The sequence below is a fragment of the Oncorhynchus tshawytscha genome, linkage group LG09 (assembly GCF_018296145.1).
Source record: "Oncorhynchus tshawytscha isolate Ot180627B linkage group LG09, Otsh_v2.0, whole genome shotgun sequence".
Lineage (NCBI taxonomy): Eukaryota > Metazoa > Chordata > Actinopteri > Salmoniformes > Salmonidae > Oncorhynchus > Oncorhynchus tshawytscha.
In genome coordinates, this window is record NC_056437.1 from 26,885,584 (window position 1) to 26,908,254 (window position 22,671).

General features: G+C 42.4%; 1 protein-coding gene across 1 annotated transcript in view; it reads left to right on the forward strand.

Annotated features, from left to right (window-relative positions):
- LOC112257667 (ephrin-B1) overlaps positions 1-17,390 on the forward strand; it is a 75,678-nt gene extending 58,288 nt beyond the window's left edge. The window contains exons 4-5 of the mRNA XM_024431423.2: positions 2,605-2,736; positions 12,950-17,390. Of these exons, the coding sequence (XP_024287191.1) occupies positions 2,605-2,736; positions 12,950-13,341 (524 nt within the window). The 3' untranslated portion in view covers positions 13,342-17,390. The remainder of the gene's footprint in view (positions 1-2,604; positions 2,737-12,949) is intronic.
- The last annotated feature ends 5,281 nt before the right edge of the window (positions 17,391-22,671 follow it).

The window sequence follows — 22,671 nt, forward strand, 5'->3', positions numbered from 1 at the left end:
CTAACAAAATGCATTTGTTAACCAAAATGTCAATGATTGGAGAAGAGTATGACTAATATCTGAATATGTAACGACAGTTAGTGCTATCCGGAATCCTTGAGACGTCCCTACCCTAAACCATAAACCTAACCTTAACCCTAACCATATATCTTACCTAACCCTAACTTTAACCCTTACCTTAACCATTTGTAATGTCAACTTCAATGGGATGACTTCAGAGTTGGGATGTCCCAAGGACCCCGTTTAGACTTTTCCATGTAACAACAGACTGTGTCAGAATCAGCTGATGCACTTCCTCATACTGAGTCACTCTTGTATTACTGCACACTGAGATTTAATTTATTGATTTGTGTGTGAACATTGAATTTTATGTAATTATCAGATGTCAATTAACCCATGAAATTAGATGGTGTGGCACCGAATGCTGGTTAGTTTAAATGGAGGCTGATGGCTTTGATGGCCTCACTCTCATCTCTAACCAAAGCTTTTACAATGTTAGTATAATGAGCTAGAGCAAGGCCTGTCGATGTTTGAAACTGCTGAATTGGCCACTTTGATATTTATAGCTATGGATGTCACATTTATTTTTTAAACAGGCTGTCATTTTGAGATGTGTGATATTGTTTTGGAGGTGGAGATTCTTCAGTTGTTGTTGACAGCCCCATATGTTGTGCTGCCTATTAGGAACCAGCAGTCAGCAGTAGCAGACATCACACCACCAATGCTTCTGGCACAATAGTTCTTTTAACTGTAATCAAACTGAGAAAACTGAGGGTGCCATTTCGATCAGTGATTCTCAACTGGTGGGTATCGACCCAAATTAGGTTTTGTATGGGTAGCGACTAAAACCAGGTAGAAAGTGTGTAGAAATTATAATGAACCTATATTTGTTTATAATTTAACCTTTAAACTATTTTTTTTCAATCACAGTATTTTCAAGATAGTTATTAGCAGTGCTATTTCACAGATTTGGTTGATTTTTGTGGTCTCAAGCCAGAGAGCTTAACATTCTTCATCAAGAATATGGGCAAAATGGAATTATTGACAATGAAAAAGTTGGGACTGTTGTTCCCTTGTCATATAATTGGTACATTTACTATCAATCTAGTATAAAAAATAGTTTTCCAGATTACATTTTAAAGTCTGATTGTAAAAGACTAGAATGGAATTAATGGAACGGTATCAAACACATCAAGCATATAGAAACTCTGTTCTATTTATTGTATTGACTCTGTTCCATGTATTCCATTCCAGCCATTACAATGAGCCTGTCCTCCTTTAACTCCTACCAACAGCCTCCCATGTACACTTCAATGATTTTCCAGTCGATGAAATCTCCCTTAATGCCAGTGTATTCAGACTACTCCCCTTCTGCTTCTACATTGATGGCACTCAGGGGAACAATGCAAAAAGGGTAACACTTTACTTGACACCACTCATAACCATGTCATAATATGTCACAACAGCTGACATAACCTGACATAACATGTCATAATATGGTCATAACACTGTCATGACCCATATTTACACGTTTGGTGACATACAGTATATTACATTATTTTATGGCTGGTTATGAGACCTACATTTATTCAAATTATTTATTCAGATAATTGTTTTCCCTGCTAAGAAGTTTCCTTTTGTTCAAAAGTTTGTTTATAAAATCCTTTGTTTGTAATGAATTCTTTACAGTGATGTTTTTTCCCATCATATTTTAAATAACTTGTAGAAAATATGACACTGTCATAAATCATTATGACCATCCTGTGTCACTTTACTTGGACTAAGAAAATACACTTTATGACACTGTCAAGAAGCATTATGACCATCCTGTGTCACTTTACTTGGACTAAGAAAATACACTTTATGACACTGTCAAGAAGCATTATGACCATCCTGTGTCACTTTACTTGGACTAAGAAAATACACTTTATGACACTGTCAAGAAACATTATGACCATCCTGTGTCACTTTACTTCGACTAAGAAAATACACTTTATGACACTGTCAAGAAGCATTATGACCATCCTGTGTCACTTTACTTGGACTAAGAAAATACACTTTATGACACTGTCAAGAAACATTATGACCATCCTGTGTCACTTTACTTGGACTAAGAAAATACACTTTATGACACTGTCAAGAAACATTATGACCATCCTGTGTCACTTTTTGACCATCCTGTGTCACCAGCCATAAAATAACACAATATACTGTGTATCACAATAGGTCTAAATATGTGTCGTGACAGTGTTATGACCACATTATAACAGGTTGTCAGCTGTTATGACATATTATGACATGGTTATGATCGTGTCATAACGTGTTATGAAGCTATGTGTCAAGTAAAGTGTTACCGCAAAAAACTACTAATATCATTTTATAGCTTCATTTCTCAGGTTATAGCAGACACTGTCATGCATGCCTCAGACTTTATATTGGCTTTAATTAGGACATAAAATTGGGGTCAAAGGAACTGATTACTATGGCTCCCATTCCACGCCCCATGTCAAATCTTTATTGGAAAATGATACTAAAAGGACCAACAGCATTTACAATATTCACATTGGAATCTAAATTTGTTAACGTTCTTCGTCCAAATTGCAGACCCGAACACAGTTGTACCGGACCCAGTGATAACAGAGAAGCCCAGCCAAGAGGAAAACGTTGTGAAGGAGACAACCACCAAACCAAATAAGAAGGGGGGCAGTGGTGGGGCCGTGGAGCCAGGCAACAAAGGTGAGGATGCTCAGACTTTTGGGAAAAGGAGTATTTGCCACAGTATGACCCCTGTTTCCTGGTTTTGTGCTCTAGTCCTTATTATCAGTGTTCAAGATTTGACTGTAACCTTCAATGCCAAAAGGTCATGGTTTTGCTTCCAATACTGTATCCCACTCTGTGAAACCATTGTTCTCTGTACAATGCTCCGCCACACACACGCACGCACACACACACACAGTATTGTATTACTAAACTTGTGGGGAAACCCAATTCAGTCCCATTCAAAATCCTATTTTCCCTAACCCCAAAACCTAACCTTAACCCTAACCTTTAACCTAACCCTAGCACCTAACCCTAATTCTAAGCTTAACACTAATTCTAACCTTAACCCTAAACCCACTAGAAATAGCATTTGACCTAGCGGGGACTAACAAAATGTCCCCAGTTGGTCAAATATTTTGTCCCTATACAATTTTGTGGACACACACACACACACACACACACACACACACACACACACACACACACACACACACACACACACACACACACACACACACACACACACACACACACACATATTATATTTTTCCCTTTTGGTTTGAGAAAGTTACACTGAACCACTTTTTTAATTATGCTGAGTAGTAATGTGGATAGACACGGTGCTCAAGTGTGGCAATGAAAAATTAAAATCCTAGCTGTTAGGCTGAGATCAAGCCGCAGATAAAGAGCAGGATTTCTGCATATTGGATAGATCCATTTGTATTTATTTTGCTAGGGTTTCAGTCACCAGAATGGTATTTTTTTAACGGGGAAGCAGAAAATGCTGAAGTTTATATAGGTTTAGAAAGTCATTTGGGCCCAAGGGTTCTGGCTCTGCTGCAGGACAAAATAAAATCAGATGTTCTGGAAAAAGTGGCCTTCCCTCACATCATGGACAGCTGCCAAGTCTCCCACAGTGCGGTTTTCTTTCAATGTGAAGGTTTGGCAGACATTTTTCTTGATGTGTGTTTCTTTGAACTTTTGTTTCTGTCCTATTCCTTTAACTGCATAGAAGGAAGAAGAACGCCGCCATAACAACCTGTTGAGTCTGATTTACCCGAGAGCTCTCATACCTCGGGTGAAGAGGAATGTAATAAAGGTCGATGGTTTATCATGCCTGTCTGCACAGCTCCACAGCTGAACGCGGCCAAACGCACACAACTGATCCAAAGCCAATCAGGACAGCAGACAAAATATGCATGGGTTTATTATCAGAGCTGCCAGCAGGACCAAAATGATACGTTTCAACTTACAAATACTTCATCAGTTAAACATTTAGGGATACTTTTGGGAGGTTTATCCCTCTGCTATAAAGTTAAAAGATACTGTGAGACATTCGTTACAATGCTTTGCCTTTGTTGTGTTGAAGCATCGCCCTGCTTTGACAGAGGAGCACAGATATCGTAGGTAAATCCAATCAAATTTTATTTGTGACATGCACCAAATACAACAGGTGTAGACTTTACCATGAAATGCTTACTTACAAGTACATTCCCAACATTGCACAGTTAAAAAGTAAGAAATAGTAACGTAATAAATAATGAGGCTTTATAGAAGGAGTACCCGTACCAAGTCAATGTGCAGGGGTACGAAGTAGTTGAGGTAATATGTACATGTAGGTAGGGGTAAAAGTGACTAGGCAATCAGGATAAATAATAATCAGCGTAGCAGCAGTATATGTGAAGCATGTGAAAGTGTGTGTGAGTGTGTGTGGCATCAATGTGCATGTGGGTGTGAGCATATGTAGTGTGTGTTGGAGTGTCAGTGTAATAATGTCTGAGTGTGTGAGTGTGTGCATAGATTCAGTGTAAGAGATTCAGTGCAAAAAAGGGTCAATGTAATGGTGGCCATTTGATTAAATGTTCAGCAGTCTTATGGCTTGGGGGTAGAAGCTGTTCAGGAGCCTTTTGGTTCCAGACTTGGCGCTCCGGTACCGCTTGCCATGCTGTAGCAGAGTGAACAGTCTATGGCTTGGGTGGCTGGGCTCTTTGACAATTTTCCGGCCTTCCTCTGACACCGCCTGGTATAGAGGTCCTGGATTTCAGGGAGCTCGGCCCTAGTGATGTACTGGGCTGTCTGCACCACCCTCTTTAGCGCCTTGTGGTCAGATGCCAAACAGTTAGTTGCCATACCAAGCGGTGATGAAGCCAATCAAGATGTTCTCAATGGTGTAGCTGTACACCTTTTTGAGGATCTGAGGGCCCATGCCAAATCTTTTCAGCCTCCTGAGGGGTTAGAGGCGTTGTCATGCCGTCTTCACGACTGTGTTGGTGATTGTGGACCATATTAATTTCTTAATTATGTGGACACTGAGGAACTTGAAGCTCTCGACCCGCTCCACTACAGCCCCATTGATGTGAATGGGGGCTTGCTCTGATCTCCGTTTCCTGTAGTCCACGATCAGCTCCTTTGCCCTGATAACGTTGAGGGAGAGGTTGTTGTCCTGGCACCACACTACCAGGTAACTGACTTCCTCCCTATATGCTGTCTCATCGTCGTTGGTGATCAGGCCTACCAAATCAAATCAAATCAAATGTATTTGTCACATACACATGGTTAGCAGATGTTAATGCGAGTGTAGCGAAATGCTTGTGCTTCTAGTTCCGACAATGCAGTAATAACCAACGAGTAATCTAACAATTCCAAAACTACTACCTTATACACACAAGTGTAAAGGGATAAAGAATATGTACATAAAGATATATGAATGAGTGATGGTACAGAACAACATAGGGAAGATGCAGTAGATGGTATCGAGTACAGTATATACATATGAGATGAGTAATGTAGGGTATGTAAACAAAGTGGCATAGTTTAAAGTGGCTAGTGATACATGTATTACATAAAGATGCAGTAGATGATATATGTATATGTATATACTGTACTCTGAGATGAATAATGTAGGGTATGTAAACATTATATTAAGTAGCATTGTTTAAAGTGGCTAGTGATATATTTGACATCAATATATATTCCATCAATTCCCATTATTAAATTGGCTGGAGTTGAGTCAGTGTGTTGGCAGCAGCCACTCAATGTTAGTGGTGGCTGTTTAACAGTCTGACGGCCTTGAGATAGAAGCTGTTATTCAGTCTCTCGGTCCCAGCTTTGATGCACCTGTACTGACCTCGCCTTCTGGATGATAGCGGGGTGAACAGGCAGTGGCTCGGGTGGTTGTTGTCCTTGATGATCTTTATGGCCTTCCTGTGACATCGGGTGGTGTAGGTGTCCTGGAGGGCAGGTAGTTTGCCCCCGGAGATGCGTTGTGCAGACCTCACTACCCTCTGGAGAGCCTTACGGTTGTGGGCGGAGCAGTTGTCATACCAGGCGGTGATACAGCCCGGCAGGATGCTCTCGATTGTGCATCTGTAGAAGTTTGTGAGTGTTTTTGGTGACAAGCCGAATTTCTTCAGCCTCCTGAGGTTGAAGAGGCGCTGCTGCGCCTTCTTCACGATGCTGTCTGTGTGGGTGGACCAATTCATTTTGTCTGTGATGTGTACGCCGAGGAACTTAAAACTTACTACCCTCTCCACTACTGTCCCATTGATGTGGATAGGGGGGTGCTCCCTCTGCTGTTTCCTGAAGTCCACAATCATCTCCTTAGTTTTGTTGACGTTGAGTGTGAGGTTATTTTCCTGACACCACACTCCGAGGGCACTCACCTCCTCCCTGTAGGCCGTCTCGTCGTTGTTGGTCATGAAGCCTACCACTGTAGTGTCATCCACAAACTTGATGATTGAGTTGGAGGCGTGCGTGGCCACGCAGTCGTGGGTGAACAGGGAGTACAGGAGAGGGCTCTGAACGCTCCCTTGTGGGGCCCCAGTGTTGAGGATCAGCGGGGTGGAGATGTTGTTACCCACCCTCACCATCTGGGGGCGGCCCGTCAGGAAGTCCAGTACCCAGTTGCACAGGGCGGGGTCGAGACCCAGGGTCTCGAGCTTGATGACGAGTTTGGAGGGTACTATGGTGTTAAATGTTGAGCTGTAGTTGATGAACAGCATTCTCACATAGGTATTCCTCTTGTCCAGATGGATTAGGGCAGTGTGCAGTGTGGTTGAGATTGCATCGTCTGTGGACCTATTTGGGCGGTAAGCAAATTGGAGTGGGTCTAGGGTGTCAGGTAGGGTGGAGGTGATATGGTCCTTGACTAGTCTCTCAAAGCACTTCATGATGACGGACGTGAGTGCTACGGGGCGGTAGTCGTGTAGCTCAGTTACCTTAGCTTTCTTGGGAACAGGAACAATGGTGGCCCTCTTGAAGCATGTGGGAACAGCAGACTGGGATAAGGATTGATTGAATATGTCCGTAAACACACCAGCCAGCTGGTCTGCGCATGCTCGTAGGGTGCGGCTGGGGATGTTGTCTGGGCCTGCAGCCTTGCGAGGGTTAACACGTTTAAATGTTTACTCTGTTACGGTTTTCTTGCGTTGAAGGAGAGGCGGACCAAAATGCAGCAGTCATTTTTATACATCTTTAATAAAGATGAAAACGAACAATACAAAAACAAGAAACGTAACACGAAAACCTAAACAGCCTATCTGGTGCAAACTAACACAGAGACAGGAACAATCACCCACGAAACACTCAAAGAATATGGCTGCCTAAATATGGTTCCCAATCAGAGACAACGATAAACACCTGCCTCTGATTGAGAACCACTTCAGGCAACCATAGAGTTTTCTAGAAAACCCTACTAATTCACAATCCCAATACCTACAAAAAACCCAAGACAAAACACACCACATAATAAACCCATGTCACACCCTGGCCTAACCAAAATAATAAAGAAAACACAAAATACTAAGACCAGGGCGTGACAGAACCCCCCCCAAGGTGCGGACTCCCGGCCGCCCACCTAAACCCATAGGTGAGGGTCCGGGTGGGCGTCTGTCCACGATGGCGGTTCCGGCGTGGGACGTGGACCCTACTCCAACAAAGTCTTAGTCCACCTGCATCGCGTCCTTTGATTGGCGACCCTCGCCGCCGACCTTGGCCTAGTAACCCTCACCAAGGACCCCACTGGACTGAGGGGCAGCTCGGGACTGAGGGGCAGCTCGGGACTGAGGGGCAGCTCGGGACTGAGGGGTAGATCGGGACTGAGGGGTAGCTCAGTACTGAGAAGAAGCTCAGGCAGGTAGTTGGCTCTGGAAGATCCTGGCTGACTGGCGGATCCTGGCTGACTGGCGGCTCTGGCTGCTCCATGCAGACTGGCAGCTCTGGCTGCTCCATGCAGACTGGCAGCTCTGGCTGCTCCATGCAGACTGGCGGCTCTGGCTGCTCCATGCAGACTGGCAGCTCTGGCTGCTCCATGCAGACTGGCACCTCTGGCTGCTCTATGCAGACTGGCAGCTCTGGCAGTGCTGAACAGGCAGGAGACTCCAGCTGCGCTGTAGAGGAGGAAGGCTTTGGCAGCGCTAAACAGGCGGCAGACTCCGGCAGCGCTGGAGAGGAGGAAGGCTCTGGCAGCACTAAACAGGCGGGAGACTCTGGCAGCGCTGGAGAGGAGGAAGGCTCTGGCAGCGCTAAACAGGCGGGAGACTCCGGCAGCGCTGGAGAGGAGGAAGGCTCTGGCAGCGCTGGACAGGCGACGCGTACTGTAGGCCTGATGCATGGTGCTGGCACTGGTGGTACTGGGCCGAGGACACGCACAGGAAGCCTGGTGCGGGGAGCTGCCACCGGAAGGCTGGTGCGTGGAGGTGGTACTGGATAGACCGGACTGTGCAGGCGCACTGGAGCTCTTGAGCACCGAGCCTGCCCAACCTTACCTGGCTCGATGCCCACTCTAGCCCGGCCAATATCAGGAGCTGGTATGTACCGCACCGGGCTATGCACCCGCACTGGAGACACCGTGCGCTCCACAGCATAACACGGTGCCTGCCCGGTCTCTCTAACCCCCCGGTAAGCACAGGAAGTTGGCGCAGGTCTCCTACCTGGCGTCGCCATACTCCCTGTGAGCCCTCCCCCAAGACATTTTTGGTGCCGACTCCTGGGCTTCCTTCCACGCCGCCGTGTTCGTCTCGCCAACCTCATTCTCCTGTAACCTTCCTCGCACTGCTCCATCGAATCCCAGGCGGGCTCCGGCACTCAACCGACCACCTGTCTATCTCTTCCCAAGTAGTGTAGTCCAGATTCTGCTCCCATGTCACAAAATCCTGACATCGCTGCCTCTCCTGCACCTGGTAATGCCGCCTCTCTGTTTTCGCTGCCTCCAGCTCTGCTTTGGGGTGGCGATATTCCCCAGCCTGTGCCCAGGGTCCCTCTCCATCCAGGATCTCCTCCCAAGTCCAAAAGTCCTGTGATCGCTGCTCCTCCTACCGCTGCCTGTCACCACGCCGCTTGGTCCTGTTGTGGTGGGTGATTCTGTTATGGTTTTCTTCTATCTCCTCCTCTGAAGAGGAGGTGTAGCAAGGATCGGACCAAAATGCAGCGTGGTAATTTTTATACATCTTTAATAAAGATGAAAACGAACAATACAAAAACAAGAAACGTAACGTGAAAACCTAAACAGCCTATCTGGTGCAAACTAACACAGAGACAGGAACAATCACCCACGAAACACTCAAAGAATATGGCTGCCTAAATATGGTTCCCAATCAGAGACAACGATAAACACCTGCCTCTGATTGAGAACCACTTCAGGCAACCATAGACTTTTCTAGAAAACCCTACTAATTCACAATCCCAATACCTACAAAAAACCCAAGACAAAACACACCACATAATAAACCCATTTCACACCCTGGCCTGACCAAAATAATAAAGAAAACACAAAATACTAAGACCAGGGCGTGACATACTCATGTCGGCTGCAGTGAAGGAGAGTCCGCATGTTTTGGTAGCAGGCCGTGTCAGTGGCACTGTATTGTCTTCAAAGCGGGCAAAAAAGTTATTTAGTCTGCCTGGGAGCAAGACATCCTGGTCCGTGGCGGGGCTGGTTTTCTTTTTGTAATCCGTGATTGACTGTAGACCCTGCCACCATCTGGTCATCAGAAACCTTATGGATGGTGTTGGAGTCGTGTGCGGCCACACAGTTGTGGGTGAACAGGGAGTACAAGAGGGGACTAAGCATTCAGAAAAATGCTTTTAACAAGGGAAACTGCTTCCTTCTGCCAATCATTCAATCGATTTAAATGTAAAATGCTGTTTTCTCTGTAATACAAAGAGGTTAAACCTCTTTAATTTGTATGCACATTTTTCCTGAGCTATTAAGTTCTTTGGAGGCAGAAGCGGTCTCCGTAGAATGTGAGGAAAACACATGATAAATAACACGTTCTGTACAGTCATTCATGCTCAACATCTAAATGAAACTGGGTAGAGAGATAGCCAGAATAGATTTCTATAAATTATTCAGAACATTCTGAAGTGTTGGCATGGGCCTACAGTTAGGTGCAAATGTGAAAATTTGTTCACCCAGAAGTAATTTGAATAATTCTAGTGTTTCATAATCATTCAGACGATCTTGAGGAAAGCCAATGTTCCGTGTCACGATAACGTCCTCTTATTAACTGGCAGGTGGTCTTCATTAATGTGAGTGAGAACAAACTAGTCTTTTGTTCACGCAACATATTTTTGACAAGCAGGAAAATAAAAGCAGTGGGGACCGACAGACTTCCATTGCCTTCAACACACACATTGGGCTCTATGGCCTCATGTACGATCAATAGTCTGTTGTTTTCCATCTGCCAACTTTGAAATGGGATTTCCTTCCGCTTTCATCAAGGTCATCTTACCCTGCCAAATAAATGAACAAATAATAAGAGCTGAGATTTGGTTCACTGTGGAATCCATCCCTCCATCCCCAGTGTTAACATACAGTGGCTTACGGAAGTATTCACCTCGTTGGCATTTTTCCTATTTTGTTGCCTTACAACCTGGAATTAAAATTGATTTTTTGGGGGGTGTTGTATCATTCGATTTACATAACATGCCTACCACTTTGAAGATGCAAAGAAACAAACAAGAAATAAAACAAAAAGTCTGAACTTTGTAGAGCCACCTTTTGCAGAAATTACAGCTGCAAGTCTCTTGGGGTATGCCTCTATAAGCTTGGCAAATCTAGTCACTGGGATTTTTGCCCATTCTTCAAGGCAAAACTGCTCCAGCTCCTTCAAGTTGGATGGGTTCCTCTGGTGTACAGCAATCTTTAAGTCATACCACAGATTCTCAATTGGATTGGGGTCTGGGCTTTGACTAGGCCATTCCAAGACATTTAAATGTTTCCCCTTAAACCACTCAAGTGTTGCTTTATCAGTATGCTTAGGGTCATTGTCCTGCTGGAAGGTGAACCTCCAGCAAATCTCTGGAAGACTGAAACAGGTTTCCCTCAAGAATTTACCTGTATTTAGCACCATCCATCGTTCCTTCATTTCTGACCAGTTTCCCAGTCCCTGCCGATAAAAAAAAACATCCCCATAGCATGATGCTGCCACCACCATGCTTAATTGTGGGGATGGTGTTCTCGGGGTGATGAGAGGTGTTGGGTTTGCACCAGACATAGCGTTTTCCTTGATGGCCAAAAAGCAACATTTTTGTCTCATCTGACCACAGTACCTTCTTCCATATGTTTGTGGATTCTCCCACATGCCTTTTGGCGAACACCAAATGTGTTTGATTATTTTTCTCTTTAAGCAATGGCTTTTTTCTGGTCACTCTTCTGTAAAGCCCAGCTCTGTGGAGTGTACGGCTTAAAGTGGTCCTATGGACAGATACTCCAATCTCCGCTGTGGAGCTTTGCAGCTCCTTCAGGGTTATCTTTGGTCTCTTTGTTGCCTTTCTGATTAATGCCCTCCTTGCCTGGTCTGTGAGTTTTGGTGGGCGCCCTCTCTTGGCAGGTTTGTTGTGGTGCCATACTCTTTCCATTTTTTAATAATGGATTTAATGGTGGGATGTTGGGATGTTCAAAGCTTCAGATATTTTTTCATAACCTAACCCTGATCTGTACTTCTCCACAACTTTGTCCCTGACCTATTTGGAGAGCTCATTGGTCTTCATGGTTCCGCTTGCTTGGTGGTGCCCCTTGCTTAGTGGTGTTGCAGACTCTGGGGCCTTTCGGAACAGGTTTGTACATATACTGAGATCAATGTGACACTTAGATTGCACACAGGTATAATTTATTTAACTAATTATGTGACTTCTGAAGGTAATTGGTTGCACCAGATATTATTTAGGGACTTCATATCAAAGGGAGTGAATACATATGCACGCACCACCTTTTCATTTTTTGAATTTTTTTAAAGAAGTAATTATTTTCATTTCACTTCACCAATTTGGACTATTTTGTGTATGTCCATTACATGAAATCCAAATAAAAATCCATTTAAATTACAGGTTGTAATGCAACAAAATAGGAAAAACGGCAAGGGGGATGAATACTTTTGCAAGGCACTGTAGCTAGCACCCTCCGGTTTGACAGTGCGGCAGCAGCATTGGGCAGGCAGTCAGCAGTGGAAGCCATGCTCCTAGGCAGGCAGCCCTCAAAGCCGTGCTTCCAGGCAGGCAGGCAGCAGCGGAAGCTATGCTCCCAGACAGACAGGCAGCAGTGGAGGCTATGCTCCCAGACAGACAGGCAGCAGTGGAAGCTATGCTCCCAGGCAGACAGGCAGCAGTGGACACTATGCTCCCAGGCAGCAGTGGAAACTGTGCTTCCAGGCAGGCAGAGCTGGGATGCAGTGGAGTATAAAAAGTGAAGAAGGGGAGGGAGGGTTAGGGAGGGAGGCTTCAGGACCACACAGGAAATAGGCATGCCACTCTAATTGGACTCAGTCCTCATCCTCTGTGTCTAATGAGAGACTGGTGTTTTCTTTTCCCTCAAGCCGGTAATATACATTTAAACAGTTTCTCTTCCTTTACCCCCTCATGTGGAGTTATAACATATGGCTAAACATACACAGTTTAATCCTCCCCTCGCTCTCAAGATGCATGCCAAGAAGAAATGAGCTATCATCTGTCTAAAACTGACACCCCCACATGCTCACAAAGGCCACACAGTCAGGAAGCCCCTAGTTACTCACTCAATTCAGAGAAATAATGGAAGAAGCCTTTTTTCTCTTTGAGAACCCATTTGCACACTCGCAGGGTTCCACCTCTATCATGATCAGCTACAGTACAGCTTTGTCTGACAGTCTGCCAAGCAGACCACCGCTCGTTCTTTCCCTGCTGCTAACTGATTCCTTTTTTCTTCCATCAACAGACACCATGAACCAGGACAACAAGTCAGACTCGTCCGACTCAGTGGAGGGTTTCTTTGCCTCCAAGCCAGCGCTGTTTGCAGTCATCGGGGCGGGATGCGTCATCTTCCTCCTGATCATCATCATCCTCATCGTCCTGCTAATCAAGCTGAAGAAGAGGAACCGTAAGCACACCCAGCAGCGGACCACCGCTCTGTCACTCAGCACGCTGGCCAGCCCCAAGTGCTCTGGGAACGCCGGCTCCGAACCCAGTGACATCATCATCCCGCTACGGACTACAGAAAACAACTACTGCCCCCATTACGAGAAGGTGAGCGGGGAATATGGCCATCCGGTTTATATAGTCCAAGAGATGCCAGCGCAAAGCCCAGCCAACATCTACTACAAGGTCTGAGGCAACGACTATGTCTAGGATGCTTGCTGTAGGGGAGAATTCTGGCCTACCTTTTACTACCCTGTCCGTCTGATGTTGAAAGACACTTTTGATGTTCAAAATAGTGACAAGAACAGAAATGAAAGAAGGTTGTCCTGGATACAGTAGTTGAAACATGAAACATGTTTCCGGATAGGCCAAAGGCAGGTTTTTGGAGAGATTGTGTCGTCTTCTCTTCCTGCTTCAAGCTAGAAATTTTAATTCACCCAAGTTTTGCTATACTGTGTGTCTGAGAAGACTGTAAGACGGTAAAGCCTATGGCGTAGAGAAGCCTTCACTCTGACAATGGAGACGAGTTGCAAACAGGGTATACTACACAAACAAAGGACCCTGCAATAGGGCTGTCACTCATGGGCTCCATTCCTGTAATGAAGCCTCCATTGTTTGCTCAGAGACAGAAAAAGGCACAGTGTGATGACAGCAAAATACACTTCCCTTTCACAACAAATGTGTTTTACCTGCGCTATTGTTTTTTATCAGTCACCTACAGTAGCTTCCTTTTCACCAGTGTCTGCTCCTTCAACATTGTGTTTCTTTTCTACTGAATATCTAGTTAATACATGCTATATTATGGTAAATATTAATATTTCTACTGAATATCTAGTTAAAACATACTATATTATGGTAAATATTAATATTTTTCATGTATCCTTTACTGATACTTTGTCACATGTAGGAGGATCTGTGTCATTAATGGCTATTTTGAGGTTGTCCGCTTTCTGTTTATAAAAGAAACAAACACTTACATATGTAGGTCCCATAATTGTGTTCAGTATGTGTCTCCTGTTATACTTCTTTAAGCGTGTCCAAACAGGCAAAGTCAGGTATGCAACTGTGGTGGGAAAAAACTAGCAATGAACATGTCTCACCCTGGATGTGAATTAATGAAAGACAAATAGCTCATACTCAATTGCGGTGAGAGGTCATCATGACTGAAATAAATTTAAAGAAAACTAAAAGGTTATGTTTCAAAATGACAGGTCACTTCTGTGTCTGAGCGGCCTCGAGGGTTTTCACTCCGAGTTTTCCCCTTTGTGAAAAAGAATAACAAGATCAAATTTGTTTGAGCAGAAGAAAGTGTGGAAGCAATTAAGATGCTATCAAAGGAGCAGAGCCTTTTGCTCCCACCTAAAGGCCGTGCTCTCAGAAGAATTGGATGACTTCGGAGGGAATGATTTGCGTTCACCTAACGGTATGACATTTGTAGTGATAGTTCTGCTCCCGGAGACAGTGGAATGCTAGGGATGTAGCTAAGGATGGTTTTATTGTTTGCCACATTCATGTTTGAGTCTGAATTCATTCATAGCCACTTAGGCATCGTGCCTGGATCAGTCGTGTGCTCAGAATGAGAAGGGATGCAGGTAATGTCCAACGTGCTGTGCATCTCCATAAAAGCTTGTTTGAGGACAATGGAAAGAGTTTGGCAACCAGCTCCAATCCCTATTCTCCTCAGCTGTGCGATGATGGGAAAACCAAACCTTTAAAAGAAATTAAAAAACAGCGCAGACAAGAGAGGTACAGAGTGGACACTTAAAGTAAGTAGTGATTCTGCTACATTATAAATTGTTGTACAAACATAATTGCAGTACAGTACATATTTATCTTAAACTGTTTCTACTCACAAAAAGGCTTTTTTAATTCCTAAAGAGTTTTACCCTTGTTACAACCGCAACGGGATGGCGCCAAAACATCTCTCGTGTCTTCAGGAGGAGGACTAATGATTTACCATTCCTATCACCTGGCATCCTCAAAGACCAGGCAAGATTACACTGGTACCAAATCGTTTTCAACATGAATCATCACACATGTTTTCTGTTTCAATATCTTATCTCCATGTACTTAAGTGGGTCCCATAGTCTAGTCCTGTGTGTTTATTTTGAAACAAGATAGATACTGTCATGTATTTACAGTAGAATTACTCTGGCATACTTTTCATGTTGATAACATTGAGATTATTTTAAGTTATTAAGAAGTTTATCAGCGAGAGCAGGACATGTGCCACCAGTTTGTTGGCATTGTTTCAGATAAGAGAGCAGATTCACTGTTATTTAGATGGATGTGACTGTAGACTGACATATTTGTTTGCTTTGAGGGTTAGAGCAGATTGACTCTTCTTTTGAAACATTATATAAATCTTTTTTTCAGTCTGGATTTATTTGGATAAATTAACATTGTTTCGCTCAAAAATAGCCTCAAAGTTTACTTTTGCTTTCCCGGTGTCTTGTACATTATCACTTACATTACAAAAATAAATTATGTCTACAACATATGCAAATATGACTCTAACCATGATTTGACATTTTTTAAACATATTTTGTTTGTTTTGAACTGAATTATACTGTAACTAAGTTTTATTTAAAAAAAGTGTTAAGAATAAAGCTCAAATTAAGTCAATGACAAACTGGTGACAAACAGAATCCTAATTTTTTAGATATTGAAAAATCATTGTTTTATTGTTGTGTGTTGTTTGTCATTGGGTAAAGGTATAGTTTATTACACAATGATCATCTTCACAATGTTTAAGGATAATGTGTACACCACTGTGTGATCTTCAATTATTTACAGTAACACAATACCCTGTAGTCCTAGAAGTAACATGTGATGTCCCTTTACTGCTTGTTTATTGTTTGTTTTTATTTTTGGTAATACAGTGGCCTAAAATAATGTAAATATGTGGAAAAAGTATCATTTTAAAGTTACATTTAATAGAGACCCATTTATGAACATAATGTGTTTTTTTATGCAGAATTTTGTAAATAGGTGTGTTTCTGGAAAAACATTTTGTATAAATCTTGATTTTTTTATAGACACAAATCTCTTAGAGCAGGTGTTTTAAGTGCCAGGCCTAGCAAGGAATGAAGAAAATTGTATCATTGTTCACCACATACATACAACATGAGAAACATTATTTCCCCTCAGTTTCATTCTTGCTGTCACAGACTGTTTGTGGGTGGGGGACTGGATTGGGAGTCTAGAGAAGGGCCAGATACTCTCCTATACATTTTATAGATTTTCTCTGTGACACAGTCACCTCTTAAAATTGATGGATATGTTAGTGATCTTAAAAACAGGGTATGGTGAGCAACCAAGTAAATACTTGATACCTTGATGTTTTGATCAAGATGAGTCTGAGTATAATACAAGGCTGCAAAGGTAAAAAATAAAAAATAAAAATGTTTTACCCATGCTGATTAGAAATAGTCAGATGAGCAAAACATTATTTCGGGCATCTTTCCGTGCAAGTTTCCCTGAACTCTGTATGGTCTCACTGACCAAGGATACAGTAATCCCATCTCTAGTCGTGAGAATCCAAGGTGAAGAAGAAGCATCGTGCTTGGAGGAGGTCTGCTGAGCTTGCGACTTTGGGAAATAAATAAGGCCAACATACATGGCTCTATCTCAGTCCTTCGACACCCCTCAAGGTGAAATGGACACGCTCTCTTGACCTCCACAGATTATCACGATATTATCTCTGGCTCGCTGTAATGAGAAAGCAGCTCAAGCCCCAGACATTTCCTCAGCTATCAGCCACACAGCCAAATTCAGCCCACCTCCGCTGTGCTGTGTATGGAGGCCAGGCCACTCGCATAGTTGAAAAATATTACAGCAGTACTTAGCAACCTGAAAGCTGAAGTGTGTGAACATCTCCATGCTATTGGATTAAGAAGGAAAATATCTACATTATTTGGTTTAGTTTTCCTGCTCAATACAGTTTAAACAGTAATGACTTGTTCAGTGTGGCTGGTTGCTCACTTTCCCTGCCCTCAGTAAGTCATTATTGTCATTGTTTTATTTCTGTTCATGATTCAGTATTATTTTCAATGTACATGTATGCAATCCCAGTGAATTTGTTTTTTTTTTGCGTCTGCTCCATGTTCATATATTTCGCCTTTCATTCACACACAGCTTCAACCCATGTTCAACATAACCAGTTACTATGGAATGGAAATTCCATGAGCCAAGTTTGAAATCCTGATATTGCATATTGATAAATAAATTTTTCCTATGGATTTATCTGGTGTCGTCTTTCATTAGAAAAATCGCTAGCATATGGTGCATTGACCCTGCACAGTAGAATGTGTGTCTTATGCAAGGCACCACTGTGTGTGTACAAAACATTAGGAGCACCTGACAGACTGGCGAGGTGAAAGCTATGATCCCTTATTGATGTCACCTGTTAAATACACTTCAACCAGCGTAGATGAAGAGGAGGATATATGTTAAAGAATGATTTTTTTAAAGCCTTGAGACAATTGAGACATGGATTGTGTATGTGTGCCATTCAGAGGGTGAGTAGGAAAGACAAAAGATTTAAGTGCTTTTGAACGAGGTATGGTAGTAGGTGCCAGGTGCACTGGTTTGAATGTGTCAAGAACTGCAATGCTGCTGAGTGTTTCACGCTCAACAGTTTCCTGTGTGTATCAAGAATGGTCCATCTCCCACCGGACATCCAACCAACTTGACACAACTGTGGGAAGCATTGGAGTCAACATGGGCCAGCATCCCTGTGGAACGCTTTCGACACTTTGTAGTCCATGCCCTGATGAATTGAGGCTGTTCTGAGGGAAAAAGGGGGTGCAACTCAATATTAGGAAGGTGTTCCTAATATTTTGTACATGCAGTGTATATTTCAACAGCCACATTTCTTAGCTGAACAAAATAAATGTTGGTTATCATTATTTTACATCCAAAACTTTGATCTGTCTCTGAAGCCTATGTTTTAAATAGATGGCTTAGAGAGTGCTGCTGGATTCACAGATCCTCTGTTTCTCTCCTCTTTAAGATGCAAAACATTTAGTAAATACTTGACTGGGTCCAATATGAAGCACATATGGCATGTCATTTGCCTTGTGTCAGGGATTCAAAAACTCAGGATGTTCTCTGAGAGATACTCCAGACATCTTGCAACCATGGAGTGGCACTTGGAGGGCATGCATGGAATGAGATTCCCAACCTCTATCTGAGAGCAATTCAATATAGGCAACAGCCTGGGGGAAGATATGCTCATCTGCCACTAAGTCCAGAGAGAGTTTGTTTGTTTATTTGGATTCCCATTAGATTTTGTAGAGGCCGCATCTATTCTTCCTGTGGTCCACAAAAAAACACAAAACATGACAAGTAACAAAACACTGATACACTGTTAGACAAGGGCAGTAACACAAACTTTAAATAACGTGATATACAAACAATATGAAAATAAATAAATAATTATTTACAAAGAATAAAATAAAATAAAAATTGTGTGTGTGTGTGTGTGTCGCCTCACAGTCCCGCTGTTCCATGAGATGTTGTTGGATCTTTTTTTAAGGTAATTTTGCTGTTTGCGTGAGTAATTGGAGGTGGAAGGGAGTTCCGTGCGATTGTGGCTCTGTATAATACTGTGCATTGCCATGAATTTGTTTTAGACTTGGGGACTGTGAAGAGACCCCTGGTGGCATGTCTTGTGGGATATGAATTGCAGATAATTTTGGAATTTTCATTACAGTAATACTAATCATAAAAAGTAGATCAGAAGCAATTAATCTCTCTTCAACCCTCAACCAGGAAAGACTGGCATGCATGTTGTTTATGTTAGCTCTGTATGTGCAGTTAAGGGCAAGGCGTGCTGCTCTGTTTTGAGCCAGCTCTACCTTTGCTAGGTCTTTCTTTGCTACACCATATTACAGGACAGTAATCAAGATGGGACAAGATCAGAGCCTGAACAACTAATACAATTGATTTTTGTGTAAAACTCAGAACATCTTTTAATAACAGACATACAGTTGAAGTCGGAAGTTTACACACACTTAGGTTGGAGTCATTAAAACAAATTTTTCAACCACTCCACAAATTTCTTGTTAATAACAAACTGTAGTTTTGGCCAGTCGGTTAGGACATCTACTTTGTGCATGACACAAGTCATTTTTCCAACAATTGTTGACAGACAGATTATATTGTTTATAATTCACTGTATCACAATTCCAGTGGGTCAGAAGTTTACATACACTAAGTTGACTGTGCCTTTAAACAGCTTGGGAAATTCCAGAAGATTGTGTCATGGCTTTAGAAGCTTCTGATAGGCTAATTGACATAATTTGAGTCAATTGGAGGTGTACCTGTGGATGTATTTCAAGGCCTACCTTCAAACTCAGTGCCTCTTTTCTTGACATCATGGGAAAATCAAAAGAAATCAGCCAAGACCTCCGAAAAAAATGGTGGACCTCCACACGTCTGGTTCATCCTTGGGAGCAATTTCCAAAGGCCTGAATGTACCACGTTCATCTGTACAAACAATAGTATCTCCTAGAGGTGAACGTACTCTGGTGTGAAAAGTGCAAATCAATCCCAGAACATCTGGAGGATGCTGGAGGAACCACGTATAAAAGTATCTATCTCCACAGTAAAATGAATCCTATATCGACATAACCTGAAATTATACATCATTTTGAAGCTATGTAGTCATAAAAAAATGATGTTGAACACTTATTACACACAGAGTGAGTCCATGCAACATATTGTGTGGCTTTAATTGTTTTATTCCTAAACTTTAGGCTTGCCATAAGGTTTTATCAATTTAAAAAAAAATCAAAAAACACAATTCCACTTTGAGGGCACAATGGGGCATTGTTTGTAGGCCAGTGACACACAATTTATATTTAATCCATTTTAAATTCAGGCTGTAACACAAAATGTAAAAAAAGTCAAGGGGTGCGAATACTTTTTAAGGCTCTGTATGCTGCAACACCTACCCATAGGCATTCCTGTCTTTTCTGTAGATGTTATATCCTTGTATTGCTACTGCTGTATTATCAAAGGAATTATCTAAATGAGTTTAGAAATGGCCAGTATATGAATCTTATCCGATGTTAGCAAGTTATTGATTTCATGAAGCATATTTATAAGGCTACATATATTAATATGGGTTATTCTTAGCCCTTTCCTGGGTAGCTTATCTGAGATAGACATAATATAAAATGAATAAATAAAATAAAAACATTGTTTAGCTACAGTAATAGAGTCAGTCAATCAGGTGTTTGTGAGTGTCAGTCGGTGTATCTTTGTGTGTATATGTGATGTTGGGCTGAAGCTACTGACCCGGAAGCTTGGCTCTCTCAGTCCTCTCTGGCTTTTGGGAGGGAGGGAGGACAATGAACACGCAATTAGGGACAGGCAATACAAAGCCAGCCCGATTCCAGCATACCCGGAAGCTACAGAGACGGAGAGAGGGGAACAGAAACAAACAAACAGAGTGCTCATCCAAAAGTACAATAAACATCCTTAAATGAAACATCAAAGCCTGTATGCGTATTCTTTATACCAGTTATTCCCCAACTGGGGTACAAGCGATGTCTTCAGGGTACACCAAATAAAAATGTAAATTTATATTTTCCAACGGGGCTATACATTTGGGTGAGGTTTCTTTCTCGCCTGAGTAGCCTCGTTTCACTGCCAAAAATACAATTAAACCATCTAGTGTTCAGTGAAATAACAACACAATGTCCAATACAGGTAGCCTAGTCAAATAATTAACATCCAATCACATTAACCATTACTCTCTCATGGGAATTCCACTAATGGTCCGTATGTAGCCAAATGTAACTGCTGCTCATGTTGGTACCTGTACTGATGGCTCAAAAGCCTTGACAGGGAGACATAGTGGAGTGGTAACGTGCATGCAAGCAGTTGCTCCCGACGCCACTTGCTTACATTGCAGCATCCACAAAGAGGCTCTTGCTGCCAAGGAAATGCCTGACAGCTTGAAAGGTGTTTTGGACACTACAGTGAAAATGGTTAACTTTGTTAAAGCAAGGCCCCTGAACTCCAGTGTATTTTCTGCAATGATATGGGCAGAGACCATGTAACGCTTTTACAACATACAGAAGTACGCTGGTTATCAAGGGGCAAAGTATTGACACGTTTTTTTAAAATTGAGAGACGAGCTTAAAGTTATCTTTACTGACCATAATTTTCACTTGTCTGACAGCTTGCATGATGATGTGTTTCTCACACGAATGACACAAACAACTGGATTCGTTATCCCTTTCATGCCCTGCCTCCAGTCCACTTACCGATATCTGAACAAGAGAGCCTCATCGAAATTGCAACAAGCGGTTCTGTGAAAATTGAATTTAATCAGAAGCCACTGCCAGATTTCTGGATTGGGCTGCACTCAGAGTATCCTGCCTTGGCAAATCGTGCTGTTAAGACCCTGATGCCCTTTGCATCCACATACCTACAGTATGTGAGAGTGGATTCTCGGCCCTCACTGGCATGAAAACTAAATACATGCACAGACTGTGTGGAAAATTATTTAATCTTTTGGAACTACCCATCCCGGGTCTGGGAGAATTGTCATCAACTACACTAATTATCATAGCGCAACGGTCAAAAGATATTACTAGAAAATATTTATATTCATGAAATCACAAGTGAAATATAGTGAAACACAGCTTAGCCTTTTGTTAATCACCCTGTCATCTCAGATTTTGAAATGATGCTTTACAGCCAAAGCAAGACAAGCGTTTGTGTAAGTTTATCGATAGCCTAGCATAGCATTATGTCCAGCTAGCAGCAGGAAGCTTGGTCACGAAAATCAGAAAAGCAATCAAATTAACCGTTTACCTTTGATGATCTTCTGATGTTTTCACTGACGAGACTCCCAGTTAGACAGCAAATGTTCCTTTTGTTCCATAAAGATTATTTTTATACCCGAAATTCCTCCGTTTGTTTGTCACGTTATGTTCAGAAATTCACCGGAAATAGCATTCACGACAATGCCGAATTCAAAATATATCCATAATATTGACAGAAACATGGCAAACTTTTTTATAATCAATCCTCAAGGTGTTTTTCAAATATCTATTCGATAATATATCAACCGGGACAATTGACTTTTCAGTAGGAGCGAGACTACCTCTGTCTTTTACACAAGATTCACTCAGAGCCCTCAGCTGGCCACTTACGCAATGTAGTCGTTTACGCTCATTCTTCAACATAAAGGCGTGAAACTACGTCACAATGCTGTAGACACCTTAGGGAATACATAGAAAAAGGAATCTGGTTGATATCCCTTTCAGTGGCCAATAGGGGTGCATAGGAACACAATGGTTTCAAAACATGAGTCACTTCCTGATTGGATTTTTCTTAGGCTTTCGCCTGCAATATCAGTTCTGTTATACTCACAGACAATATTTTGACCGTTTTGGAAACTTTAGAGTGTTTTATATCCTAAGCTGTCAATTATATGCATATTCTAGCATCTGGTCCTGAGAAATAGGTGGTTTACTTTGGGAACGTTATTTTTCCAAAATA